This window comes from Egretta garzetta, unplaced genomic scaffold (genome assembly GCF_000687185.1).
Source record: "Egretta garzetta isolate BGI_Z169 unplaced genomic scaffold, ASM68718v1 scaffold782, whole genome shotgun sequence".
Classification (NCBI taxonomy): Eukaryota; Metazoa; Chordata; class Aves; order Pelecaniformes; family Ardeidae; genus Egretta; species Egretta garzetta.
In genome coordinates this window covers 352380-366617 of record NW_009258785.1, presented here as the reverse complement: position 1 = coordinate 366617, position 14238 = coordinate 352380, and the positions used below count along the sequence as shown (strand labels likewise).

The following is a 14238-nucleotide window of genomic DNA, read 5'->3' as shown; positions in this document are numbered from 1 at the left end:
TGCTTTTGCAGTCCCCTCCTGCCCCCTGAACTTCAAGGGAACTGCATAAATTCAGCTGAAAGCAGAGTGACAGTATAATCACACCAGTGCTTGCACGCAAATGCACCTGCATATTGAAATCTCACTCAAAACATCTGATTTCAAGCTCTTGAGAAATTAGTGCCATTTCTCTAAGCCTGACACTACGTAAGAAAATTGCAATGCTTTAGGAATTGGAAAATAGTTTAGACATTACAAAAAAGCTTTACCATCCTCATACAACCATCAACACATATTCAGGCAGTATTATTTGAAACATTTATTGATCTTTCATATTACACTGGTCTAGAAAACCTTCTTAACCTCTATGAATAAGATGTGCATTTAGCTGAGCTCAAGCCCTAGTCCAGCAAAGCACTTTTCAAAACTGAGCATGAGGTCATTTGAAGTGATGTGAGTGCTTTGCTGGATCATGGCCTTATTCCACAATTCCCACATGTCCCATTCACTCAGACAAATCAAGGCTTTCAGAACTGCTCCTAGTGTATTCGACTGACATAGTCTCCCCTATCAACTTAAAGCTGACAGGATACGTAGGAAAGATTTCTTACACTGTCTCGCACCTCCCTTCTACCCACTCAGGTTTTAGAGTTACTCCTGTTCACCAAAAAAATCTTCCAGTTATATACACTGGATTTCAAATTCTGTAAAGTTCTTTTTTTCATCTTTCTTATCTTGTTCATTCATTGTACTTAGCTAGTTTTAGCCTAGGTATGATGTTCATTGACTGCAGTTCTTGGAATAAGAGTTTACAGGCATAAGGTATGCGCAGAGAAGACACATGACATGATGATTTGCAGTAGTGGCACCTAGGGAAACAAACAAAAAGAAAGTCAGAGTTGGCTCATAAATGAAGCTCAGCAGAAAAAAAAAACAGTTGCCATTACCCACTGGTATCTTTGTCCACCTGCATTTAAACCCTGGGCTCAGTCCTAGAGAGAGCCAAGTGCTTGAGACACATTTTAGCGCTTAAGTCAGTCACAACTTTAAGCCCTTAAGTAATCTGAAGTCAATAGGAGCTTAATGTTAAACCCGCACTTTTCCTGGAGGAGAATCACAATGCTCAGCAGCTCACAGGACTGACTTCTACTTCTTCACCACTCACATAACTGCCAACACAAATTCAGCGTTGCATAAGGAAAGGAACGAGGTGAACAAAGCTAAGTATTTCTGAAAACATGGTTAATGGTCCAATTTCTGTCTTAGAGATGTATGTCACAAAAAAAAAAAAAAAAAGGCAGGAGGAAAGAAGGTTCACACTTCATTTTTTTCCTTATACACAATTTCACCCTAGAATGTCTTGAATCAGTTCATATTCCAGCAAAGAGGCATCTCTCATCTTACATCTCTCAGTGCAAACAGCTACAGCTTTAGTCAAGATGGGAAACCAGTAAAACTGCTTTAATGCATATTTGTTGCGCTCTTTACTCAAATAATGATCTTAAAATTCTAGGGGAAAGGGATTTTTTGTCATTTAGATACAACCTTGACCATGTAAGGAATATACAGGCTGGTCACTCAGCCATCTTTCCGGTATCGGGACTCAAATTTGGTGGTGGTAGCAACTGTTTAAATTATTTAATTTCATACTCTGTGTACACAAAAAGGAAATTAAAAATCTTTCTTATAAATACCAGTTTCCAACCTCCTTATTTAATAATTTTCCTCTATATTCCATCTTCTGGTTTTGAAGGGTTGAGAAAGCTAGGCCTTTGGGAACACAGAGGGACTCAGCACTTCCTGATGGTCTAACAAAGCTCTTTTTTTGCTTCTGTGTTTCAAATTTATACTTCTGACATAAAGTCATAGCAGTCTGAAGACCCAGTTAAGGAAGAATTAGCAAAATTACTACGTGCTTCTGTGGTACAGAATGAGGCTGAGCGTCAGCATTGGCTTTATTGTAGATGCTGACTCGTTTCTGATACCAGTGAACTTGACCTCGAGCACGTGGAAGTCAATGGGGACAGGTCCAATAAAGTTGGTCAGTGTTAACAAGGTTCTTGGTTATGAGAGTTGCCATTAGTCTTCCAGTTACTTTTTCAGACTCTGCTACTTCTCTTTTACAGACATACTTAGAGAGCATGCCGAAGAGCTGGTTATTTGCCAAGAAAACTGTGGTTGCCTTCCTTGCCTTCACCTCCACATGCTCCGTACTTGGGGTATTTTTCTTTATTGTTTTTTAACCCAAGAAAGCTTTCAATCAGTGGTACAGAAGCCTTAATTACATTTCTGCAGTTCACGATGAGGAATGAAGCTTCATTTATTCCCAGTAATTGCTTTGGCTTTGTCTAAACCTCACTGTAGGCAGCAAGAACGTAATAGACTGGACTAGGCGTTTCCCTGGAACAGGCTTATCCTGTAGACACTGTTACATAGGGTTAACATTATGCCTTTAAAACAGTAGACCTCAGTTGCAGGTTATTACTACGCCCCTAGTCTAAATTTATAGGGATAGGTACATTTTTACGGTGGGAGGAAGTGATCTAAACAGAAGCCATTTTCTGACGATAACATAGCAAGCACTTGCTCTCAACAGAAGCCCTGCAAGCCCTGGAAGCCTGATGAGGCACAACTTCTCTGCTATGAGCAGATGTCTGGCATCTGATTACAGCTACTAGGGACCGAGGAGCAGAGACCACTCACTACACTCAGGCTCAAAGCTACACCATTCTGTGCCTGCTTTGTACCTGGATGGGGATCACCCAGAAAGGTTAAGGTGCAGTCACAATCACAAAGCTCCGTCAAACAGAGATCACCGAAACTGAAGTAGTTGAAAGACAACTTGGTACTAGAACTGATAGTAAGCTGGACAGGAAAAGGCAACTGTGCCAAGGCTGAATCTGGACCAGAAACAAAATTTTTCCTCATGTGTATTTTAAAATGCTCAGATTCCAGGGGTCAGAATAACTTCTCATCATCAAAAAAGGACCAAATTCTGCTCATTGCATTTGGTGGAGTCCTGCCCCTGAGCACCTGTACAACAGCAAAGCTGGAAAATTTGCATAAAACGGGTACGTCACGGTAAGTTTCTACTGTATTTTTGATGGGGACAAATTCTGTCACTGCCACAACAGTCCCCTTCCTCTGCAACAGTACCAGTTCAGGCCCCAACACTGATCTGCTGTTACTGTCTTGCAGAAAAACATACCCAGTGGCTAGTCCTTGTCTGGGCTCAGCTTCCTTAAGACAAGTGCCCTTAATGCTAGCCACCAAACAGTATGTTTCTAAAAGGTTTCTTCCAGCCATGTCTTATTAATGCCAGAATGACTGAAAAGACCCGTTTTGAAGTTTCTCTTAATGACTTGGTCTCTACTGTGATGATCATTATAGGGCCACTTTCTTCAGCCACTGGTAGACACAGCATATCATTTAGCAGAAACTACCTCTTACTGATTACTCTCACACATCAGACAGCTTTTCACAGAATCAGATTGCAAGAATGTCTGGCTCTGAGAGAGTAGCTGCTTTCACAGTTATTTAAAGAGAGTTACTAAACTTTGTTACAAACTTCAAAATATGAAATATATTAACGACACCTTAAAAATAAAATGTAATACTATTTCTAAAGTTCAAATTCCTACTTTTCTTCAGGGCACTGTCGCTTCCTATGGTCTCTGAAAATCTTCAAGGACTGCTCTGAAAGCCAAGGTCTTATAAAAAAATAATTGAGCTACATCTGCATTGAGTTTTTTGAAGGCAGTGCTTTACACAGTTAGAAGTGGTTGGTTGCTTGACTTACGGAATGCCCTTCCTTTCAGACAACTTCCTTCAACTGTTATTGGCACTGCAGTAATTTTAAGAGAACTGGATCAGAAAAACGCCTTACTTGTTACATACAGCGTACGCACAAGAAAAACAGGACTCTCATAAATACTTACCGCACAAAAGCCAGTAGGACGCTGCCCAACTAAAAATCACCAGCCACAATAGGATGCATAGAGTAGGCCGCATCTCTCCTCTGGATTTCACATGTGTTTTCCTACCTCTGTCTGAACTTCTGCTCCACAGAAGCAGAAGTTTTCCTTCAGAAACAGTAGCTGTCACTTTTGCACAAACTGAGAACACACCTTACTTTCCTACTTCATTGTATAATGGAAAAATCAGTCGAAGCACCAAAGTGAATGAAATCCAATTTCCTGCCTCTCCCAAGTGATATGGATTGATTTGGATATCCAAGGTGTGGCAAGTTTCCAACAACGTTCTTGTAAGGTATTCAGAAATGAATCTTTCTCCTCCTCCTTCAACTCCCCACCTTCCCCTGACATAAATAGTAGAGTAACTTGTAACTTGAACTGGCACCGTTTATTTTTTCCTCCCTTAGCCATGGGATTCCAGGTCACCTGTTTTCACAAAGCTTGCAAGAATGTTGTATCTCATAAATTCCTATTGATCTCACAAGTCTTGTTTTTCTGCCTGGCTAAACCGAAAGCAAGCTAAAGCAAAACATTACTCTCACCTCTAAAAAACATAAAAAAGAAGTTTCCCTATCTTCTAATAATAGCGGTGTATTTCCAGCATAGAAAGAAGGCAACTTTAAATCCAGCATCTCAAAATTACTGTAGAGAAAAGATAGAGCAAAGCCCATAGTGTTACATGTGGTGAGCTTCACATAGTTTTGACATCCAGTTTCATGCTTCCCCTACCCAGAAAACCAGTTGTCTTGCAGGGGATAAACTCAGTACTGGCTTAGGACCCAGAGTAAGACAGCAAGACCATTAGCTAGTTTAGAGATAAGTTTCTTTGGGACAAGGCCGTTGGGAAGAAGCCAGCTGAAATTCCAGCCAGACAGCTGCTTGTCTCTCCGGCTCCAACATGGGGTTGGTGCGTTTGTCTGATGCTTCAAAGAGGAACATCTTGTTTCACAAGACTATAAAGCAAAAGGCATTTGGGAGGGGCACAGTCAAAGAAAGCTGTATGCATGCAATTATCAATTCCATAGCTAGAGAACAAGAAAGCAAGCAATTATGTTTCTTCTCCCGCTCTTCTGTGCCCACTCTCTCCAGCCTTGTGAGGTTCAACATGTGTGATTGTACCAGGATTGTATTCATCTGTGACTAGCCTAGCTAGTAATCTCATTTCTGATGCCAGAAGAGTCAAGTACATGGACACAGCTATTTTCCCCTTTTCAAAAAATAGACGATATACAGGATTGGGCGTTTACTAATCCCCTGTGAGGGTGGGAAGGAAGGCAGCAGGCAGAGTGAAGGTAACCTTTCCCACAAGCACAGCAGGCTGTAGAAGACAATACCTGTGCTCCTGCAACAGGAGAGACCCCTGGCCCATTGACTACACACTCACTTTAGTCCTAAGTTCAATCATACCATAACAAAGACCATTCCTGTCACCAATTTTCCAAATACCAATTTTGAACGTTGACACTGGTTTTGATTAAGGTGCATGGGACTGTTAATTGGTGCCTGTGAGCACTTTAAAACTGAGAAGCACTATAACCAAAGACAAGGTTCTGTTACATAGAACACGTGTACTCTGTATCACTTTGCTTTATGCACCAGAGATCACGAGTTTTTTTGAAAATAGGAAACACGTCACATGCACCAAATGAGGCAGGGACACCATGATTTACAAAAAGCATTACAGTTAAGACAACTTACCAGCCAGAGTACCCCAGCAAGCCACACTGTCCACAAACATCCACTTCAAAGGCATCACTTGAAATCATCAGCCTCTCCAATAAAAGCATGCTGGCTCCATAACCTATCAAACAATCCCGTTCCATTTCTCCAAGACGTAAACCACCATCACGTGATCGACCCTCAGTGGGTTGCCTTTGAAATAAACATTTGAAAAAAAAAAAATGTAGTAAGTATTCCAGAACATACATTCTACAACTCTAGGAACGCCTGTCTTCAAACTGTAGGAACAGTACAGGATCAATGGACAACAGCGTTCTACAAAACAGAGCTGCTGATCTCGCGAATGTGTTGTTCAAGTTGGAGCAATTCGCCTGTGCTCCTGCACTAACAACATGATGTAGTTCTGTGAGTGGCAGCTGCAGTGTCAGGCCACAGCTCTACCTCACAGAATGTAGCTGAGTAAGTGAAAACAAAAAGAGACCAAGACAATCTGGGCACAGATTTGTTACTCCTTTTTTGATGAGATATTCATTATAGTTTGTAACTAACTAAAATTATTATATTAATACAATATAAATTATTCTAGATCATTAAATATAAATTATTATATTAATTATAGTTTGTTGCTAACTAACTACAATTACTTAAAGGGGGCCTACAGGAAAGATGGGGAAAATCTTTTTAGCAGGGCTGGCTGTGACAGGACAAGGGGTAGTGGTTTTAAACTAAAACAGGGTAGGTTTAAACTGGATATAAGGAAGAAATTCTTTACAATGAGGGTGGCGAAACACTGGAACAGGTTGCCCAGAGAGGTAGTGGAGGCCCCATCCCTGGAAACATTCAAGGCCAGGTTGGACGGGGCTCTGAGCAGCCTGATCTGGTTAGCGGTGTCCCTGCTCCTGCAAGGGGGTTGGGCTAGATGGCCTCTAGGGGTCCCTTCCAACCCAAAACATTCTATGATTCTATAATTCTATGAAAATGAAACGATATTCAGCAGCTAATGAATGAATCATCAAGCTAATGTTTCAGCTGAACTACATCTAAGACTAAATTCTTCAAATAAACCCATGTTTGATCTGGGAGAGAATACCAAAACAAAGCAGCAGACAAGTAGTATACATATTACTAACTCATTATTTAAATCCTACTTTTTTTTTTTAAAGTAACATTTATCTATTTTTTTTTTTCATGTCTGATGGTTAATAGAATAATTTTCATTATAGGTTCCTGGTTTTCTAGTTCCTCACCACAAATCAAACTTTCATTTTTTGTCTGGAAAGACTTCCTGTCCTCATGGTGCTAGACGAAAGTTTTAACAAAGCAATGTAAGCATACGCTACAGATTTTGATGTAAAAAGGCAAGGTACAATATTTTATTTAACATTACAATTGTTTAAGCCAATTTTTTTTTGTTTTGGACACAGTCAAAACTTTCAACTACATACTACAATTTCATACAGTGTCAGTTCTACTCTCATGTACTGGCACAATGCTGTAGTACTTGGGTTGCAAATATTAGAGTGAACTATGAAGCAAAGACAATCTTAAATTCCAGAAGCACTAATATACTGCACGCATTTTATTAAATATTTCCATCTTAGTGTACTCCATGAAACATGACAGCAAAGAGAAAGAATTAAAAAAATGTTACTGGAAATCATAAGAGGCTTCACTGCTCTGTGAAAGCCCGTGTTTAGGTGCTGTTTCTGATACCTGTGGCAGTGTAATCCACCTAGAATATCCAATGATGGATCTGGCCCATAACTTTTGGAGTACACTTTGTTTATATTATTATTTGTTAAGCATACTAAATGTATTAAAAATAAGGTTTTGCCAACTTACTGCAACTCAGAGAAAAGGACTTATAAAAGCCTTCAACATCTATTAGTCTTTTGTAACAAGCGTAAAAAACCATACCTAATTACCAGACCAAAATATCTTCTAAAGTTGCAAGTTGTATTTGTTTTTAGGGGGAAGTAGTTTCCCTTACTCTGACCACACTGGAACCTTAAAACTAATCTGCTTGTAATTCAAATCGTCCTTTTCATTCATATAACCTATTTTTCCCACTGTTGGGAGAATGGATAGAAGTTGTTTACATCCTGATTAAACTGCCTAGGGCCCCCTCCGCAGATGACGGCACCATCACTGTTCAGGCACTGTTTTAAAGGACTAACCCTGTGGTGAATGCAGTTTCTCTTCTGAAGTCCCAAGAGGGAGATTTTAAAAGCAGTTGGGGCCTCCAAAGATACAGGCATTTGCTGTGGTGCTAGGAGTGCCTGAATTCCTTTTCCTAACTGGCTTCTATAATATTAGTTAATACACAAGCCTACTTTCAGAAGTTTTACCTGGTGCTGTTCCACAGGATAAAATGACAAAATAGGTTTATAAATGTGAGCCCCAATAAAGTCTCAATCTAATTAAGGGAGGATAAAACCTCTTGAAAAATTATTTGGTCTCAACTCTAGCCCTTTAAGAGTTGATATGCCATGGATCTTCCAACAGATACAGGATGAAGATTTCTAAGGCAGCTGAAATCCCATTAAAAAAAAAAAAACACACAAAAAGTTCCCCAAAACAAAAAAAAACCAACTCAAGTCTTAAGCTCTTAAGTGTTTCACTTCCACTGTCAAAATGACCTCATTAAAAAAACAAAACAAACAAAATCCTCCCTCCCTAAAAAGTAGTTTTCTAAAGCACCAAAAATTTCAATATTGAGATTGGGCCTTTGAAAGAAGTCTACCTTATGCTCCCTAAGTCTATCAGATTTTTCTTCCAGCTCACATGAGTTTGAAAATTCCTCACACCAAAGGTTGTTTAAAATTTTAAAACTGTATTTATAAAGCATTTGTGCTTCCCCTTTCCCGCTGTACACACGTACACTGCAGCTGTTGCTCTGGGCAACTACTTTCATTCTTTATTCTACATATAATATTCTGAAAACAAAGCAGACTCTTGAAAATAAGATTGGGAATACAATTAAAGAGATATTTTTTTAAAAAGAGAGTTCTTAAAATTCTCAAATGTTAAATAAAATGCAGTGATTCTTTAACTAAAAAAAATAAGGCCAAGTGGTCTTCATACTATTTAACTGCTGCATTTAGAAAAAAAAATAAAACAATTAACTTCAGTGTTTTTAAGCACATTTTTAATTTATTGGCACTAATTCTGCATTTTCTGGAAGAACAGTGGGTTCAGCCCTGTTCCTTGTTTCAGTGGCCAGTGGGGAGAAGTAAGTCTACCCCCATGAATGACAGCAGGCCTTGTAGGTCTCAGCAGATCTCCCTTGTGCCTGTTACAGAAAACCAGTGGGTAACTTGAAATGGAGTCGCTGGCTGAAACACTGATCCCCAAGAAGTGGAGTAGAAAAACACTGCCTCAAGGAGGAGCGCGTACCGTGCTCACAGTCCCAGAGAGCAGAGAGGAGCCCTGACCAGTGTCATCGCATCCCCCCCTTGCAGTATAATAGGAACTAGCATATCTGGTAAGTTCAAAACACACGCAGGTGGTAGCTCTGACAATGTCCATCAAAACAACTATGCATGCAGAAAGCTTATATTGATCTCTTGCAAGGAAAACTAAAAGCAGTTTATCTATTAAAAAGATTTAGCAGGACTGGGTATCTAGGCAACACCATATATAGAACTATGTTTTAAATTAATTGTCAACTACTCATGGCGAAATAAATTAGGTACTGCATTTCATTTAACTACCAATTCAGAGGGCAACATCCTGGTGGTTTTAGACTGTGTTGATAAAGAGCGCTGCTTTGCAATTCTACAATGTCTTGTTTTAATCAGAACAATATCTAGAATCAGTGACGTTCAAGAAACTCAAGTCTTCTGCCATATTGCAGATGGAAATACAGCTTTGCTCTGTCAGTTAAGGTACATTTGATATATAATAAAATGCATTTCAAGAAAACAACAGCCAAAGTCCATCTTGGAAGCTGTTACATGACTACTCTTAGAAGCAAAAAACAATGTTAGAGGCAATCTACTCTCCAGTAAGTGCAATGGATGATAAAACAATAGTGAGTATGAAAGCTGGCAAAGCAGACTCTCTAAGCAGAGGCGATGGCAATAACAAAAGTTTTATTAGTTGAAGAGAAAAAAGAAAATTCCTAAAAGACCAGTCAAGAGGCAGCATAAACTGAACATCCACCAGCTTTCCTGAAAGTTGAATAAAGAGCTCTAGCTGTGTAGCATGATGCTACTGACTGGAACAAAGAATTTAAAGAAAGTAAGGGGTGGGGGAAATCACCCCACCTTCATCTTTACAGGTAAACATTACCTTGACTTGGGATTTAGGTTTCATTTAAATTCAGTATCTCTAAACAGCTGAGAAGTTGGGGAGACAGTACAAAAGCAGATCAGGGGATCTGGGTAAGCTTGGAGCTCCAGTAAGTCAACTGCGGGCACCATTAGCTAAGACAGCGAGTCTTCATTTTCATGGGAAGCACCAATACCATGACTAACACATTGAAGAATAGAAAATGGGGCAGACATAACATTATTTGGCAATATAATTTATGTTCATATAGCTGTGGTAGGAAATAACGACTGTGCTATGCTTTTCTTCTTAATATGGTTGGTGGAAAAGTTCAGCCAAGAATTACAAAACCTTTTCATGATTTCTCTCCCAGTTTGACCACTGGTATTTACTTCCATGGAAAGTGTGAGAGAACTTCAGTTTGTCCTAGAGACAGCATGAGGTTGGAAAGCCAAAAAGCATAGGAAATATGCAATGAAAAGTAAAAGAGAATAATACTTCTGTATCAGGTACAGCAGAGACCTGCCCCTCCATTCTCTGATACCACATCAACAGGTAGAAGCTGCGCCTATTAAGAGGACAGACTTGCTAACCTGCTGTGCAGTCAGACAGGGCAAGAGAAGTGGATCAGCACATGATAAGAGGCATAAAAATAAACTAAGAATTAAAAGAGTATGAATCATGCTTGTTATAGGGAAGAGTAAGGAGAGGATAGACATGAATTTGTGCTTACATCTCAAAAAACAGTACAAAAGGGACTGGTCAGAAAGAAGAGTACCACCATGCAGCAGGTGAGGTACAAATGGCGTACATGATAGTCCAGAAAGACTGGCAAAGGACATTTGGAATAATCTTTGCTGGAATATTCAAGACTAGCTGGCAACTAAATTTCTGGCAAAATTTAGCAAATAATCCTACTGTGATGGAGAGAGGTTAACTAAACGATCCACTAGAAGCCTTCTCAAAGCAAAGCTTGTGCCACTAAACTGTTTCTTGTGAGCCAGGAATATCAGCAATTTAGAACATGAGTGCAAGCAGCCATAGAGCTTGGCTTCAAGGAGAAAAGGTAAGTAACATCAGTGAAAGCAGGATGCCTCAAATTCCCCCAAAGTCCAGATAACATAGGCCTACCTCCAGGGGCTTATATTACCTATTACTCAGAGTACATCTGCTTGCCTTCGAAATTTGACACCAGAAGACATCAACATGGTAATCAACCTTTTTGTTGGAGAGAAACCAAGTTCAGGCTTAGTGCAACGATCATGACTCTAAAGGAACTGAGGACATATCTCTAACTGGGCAAATAAAAATGGAGATTTACTGTTGGCATCCCTGTAACTTTTGCAATTTATTAGTGTAAAAGTGCTATTCTCCTGCATGGTATTGAGTGATAACTGTGGACCAGCACATAGAACCCTAAATTCAGTTTTAGAGTTGAATGGAGGAGCCTGCAAGGCAAAGTGCGGTTTACCAGGGATGCACATTATTCTAATGCATGTTTGCACTACACTAGGGCCAATGCATTTGCTTTGCCTTGACAGGTGAAGACACGGGCTGCATCAATTTTAACCTGCTGAATACCAAAGGATGCTGAAATATTAAAAGACATTTCTTCCTTCTACTCATACCTGATTTTGTAGAAGTACAAATGTTAAAGAAAAAAAAATCCTCCTAAAATACCTACGATATGAGCAATCTGACAGGAAAGGGCCACAGTGTGCACTGTCAATCAGCGGATGGTATTTTTACCAACTGCTAACAGAAGGCTGAGAAGCAAACTCAGTTTTGGCCCACATAGAGCACATCTGGACATTCAGAACAACCTCCTGCCACAGTCTACTGTGAGAGCTTTCAGTCTGTAACAGTGTATTAACAGGTAATAGCATTTTGTGTCAAGTATCAAAAGGTAAGCAAACTTTGTTTTATACCCTTCATTCAGCTGGGCACACTTCTAAATGTACACAAGAATTTTGTGCTTAGCCCTGTAACAATACCTGGTGAGCACTGCTCTGGGTCCTCGAGCTCTTGCATGCATTTTATCCAACACCATGTGCTTTAGTTTCTGGTAATACACAGGGCCAAAATAGATATATGCTTCCAAGGGTTCCCTGAAGGAGTAAAGAAACAAAACAAAACCAGTATTCACAGTTAGCACGTACTTACCTTAAGAGAGACAAGAGTGTTGTGTACAGGAGGAATTTGAAACAATTTGGGGATCATGAGTCCTAGAAAAATGTGTTTGGGCTTTCCGGGTAATCAGTCTGAAAACCCCACAGGGAACCCTTCTGAACACAAGAGCAGTACACTTCCAGCACCACATACTGCTGTATCCACCCTAGCAAGGAACAAGCCCCTGAACTCTGGCCATACAATGTGCAGACATGCTGCTACGGCTGCAGGTACCTGTTTCAGCTGTACCATGTTAAGTCCCTCCTCTGTCTGCACAGGGTTGTTGGTTCAATAGTGTGTCATCAGTAACCGATCAAGACTGCAAATGTGTCAGACCCTGAAGAGTGACTTAAGATATTTCTATTTACATTCCTTCACTTCATATAATTCACACACAAACCAAAGGTAAGCATGTATGTAAACAAATACATGCAGCATAAATGCTCAAAACATTTTTATAGGAGCACTTTAAGGAACTTGCATTTGCAAGGATAGCTTAGCACTGGCGCTATGAGCTTGACAGTCTCCCCATCCACTCATTCTCCCTGCGTGTCACTGAAGCACCCAAGAGCCAGATGGGTGAAAGCCCTCCTGGAGTGGCTGTGCATCAGCCCAGCTGCCCCTGCAGCACTGCTCAGCAGCTGTATCCAGAGGACAAAAGTCACTGCCTTGGCTAGCACTGGGGCCTCAGATGAGCCCGCTGAACGGGCTCATGAGAACCATGTTTAGGCACTTGCATCACCTTGGGAACATCTGTAAGCAGCACAGAGGGTGTTACTCCATTTTACAAGCTGGGGTAATGGCTAAAGATTTCTGTGTTTAAAACACCCCCAACAGTAAGAAGAGACTAAGCACCTAAAGATCAGAAAGCGCCAGTTGAAAGCACACGGTCATTTCCCAGCTACCACCTTCAGCACCAAGAACAACCAGATTTAACACAGACAAACTCAGCATGGACACAGATTTGTTTTTAAAAAATGTATGTGCAGTGTAAAAACAAGCAGGAGACAATAGTATTGCACCTCCCATTCAGAGTCATTACTGACATGATGCAGCGTTATTCCAAAAGTCGCCTATTGAAGAAAATAATAAAACTTAACTAGACATTTGGAATTTGCAAACTTCCACATTGTTATGAAATCTGCCCTCAAGTTTCATAACAAACAGATTAAGCATGTGAAATTTGCTTGGAAGAATATCAGTATCCTAAAGCAAAGTCTCTAAATAGGGTACTACAAAGTTGAAGCTTGGGGATGGGGGATTTTTAGAGCTACATGATTTTATTCTCCCTAGGAAACAAGATTAGTCAGATTTTTAGAAGTTACCATGATGTATCAACAGAAAGTGTTTCAAACACCAGGATACTTGATATACAATTTAGGAATAGAGAGTGGGTAAAGAAAACAAAATCATCTCTCTGAAACAAAAAGAGAAACAACATATGGACTAAGTTGGTAGGAAAAGCAATTAAAATAAAAAGTATTAGAAAAAAATTACAAAAGAGACCTAAACTTGTTCCTTGAGAAGAAGGGGACTGGGAGGATAATAAAAATAGCAGGAAGGTAGGATTAAGATACATTTTGGAGGGGCAGGCATGTGAAGCCATATGGCCTTTTCCTGTTCTTAAACTATCTTACGTTCTTTGAACTCTGTGTCTCAGAAGCCAGTCTGATCAACACAGCAGGAAGTTTGCAGATTAGAGTATTATGCCAGACTGAATCATTGTGTAATCAAAAGAAGAAAAAAAAGAAAAAAGAGTGCACAAAAAATATTCTCAAGGAACAGACACCTGCCTCCAAATCCGTATCTTACACTACTATTAAAGTCAACATGAAAATGCTTATCTGATTCCAAACATATATAGAGCAACGTGAAATTTCTTACAATCTCTCGGAAAGAAAACCTTGATTTTACTTTTTTTGTCTTGCACTATAAGTTGTGAAATTTTCATATGTACTACAAGGGCCAGTCACTTTACAGCCACGTAAATACTAGTAATTCTTAAAATGTGGAACCACGAAATATGTCTAAGGAAGAAATAAATAAAAAAGCAGCACACCATTCTTCAGCCCCTTCCCTCCATCTCACAGGGTAGTTTGCAAATAAGAGAAAGTTCCTGAGCTCTGAGACATGAGAAGATTTTTCAGATGTGTCTCAACAGGAT

The 14238-nt window shown here is 39.8% G+C and overlaps 1 protein-coding gene across 1 annotated transcript in view; it reads right to left on the bottom strand.

Annotated features, from left to right (window-relative positions):
- Nucleotides 1–325: 325 nt before the first annotated feature.
- POLR3B (RNA polymerase III subunit B) overlaps nt 326–14238 on the bottom strand; it is a 79929-nt gene continuing 66016 nt past the window's right edge. Inside the window, exons 25-27 of the mRNA XM_009649472.2 lie at nt 11900–12013; nt 5652–5825; nt 326–848 (exon numbers count right to left, since the gene is read on the bottom strand). Coding sequence (XP_009647767.1) covers nt 719–848; nt 5652–5825; nt 11900–12013 — 418 coding nt within the window. The 3' untranslated portion in view covers nt 326–718. The remainder of the gene's footprint in view (nt 849–5651; nt 5826–11899; nt 12014–14238) is intronic.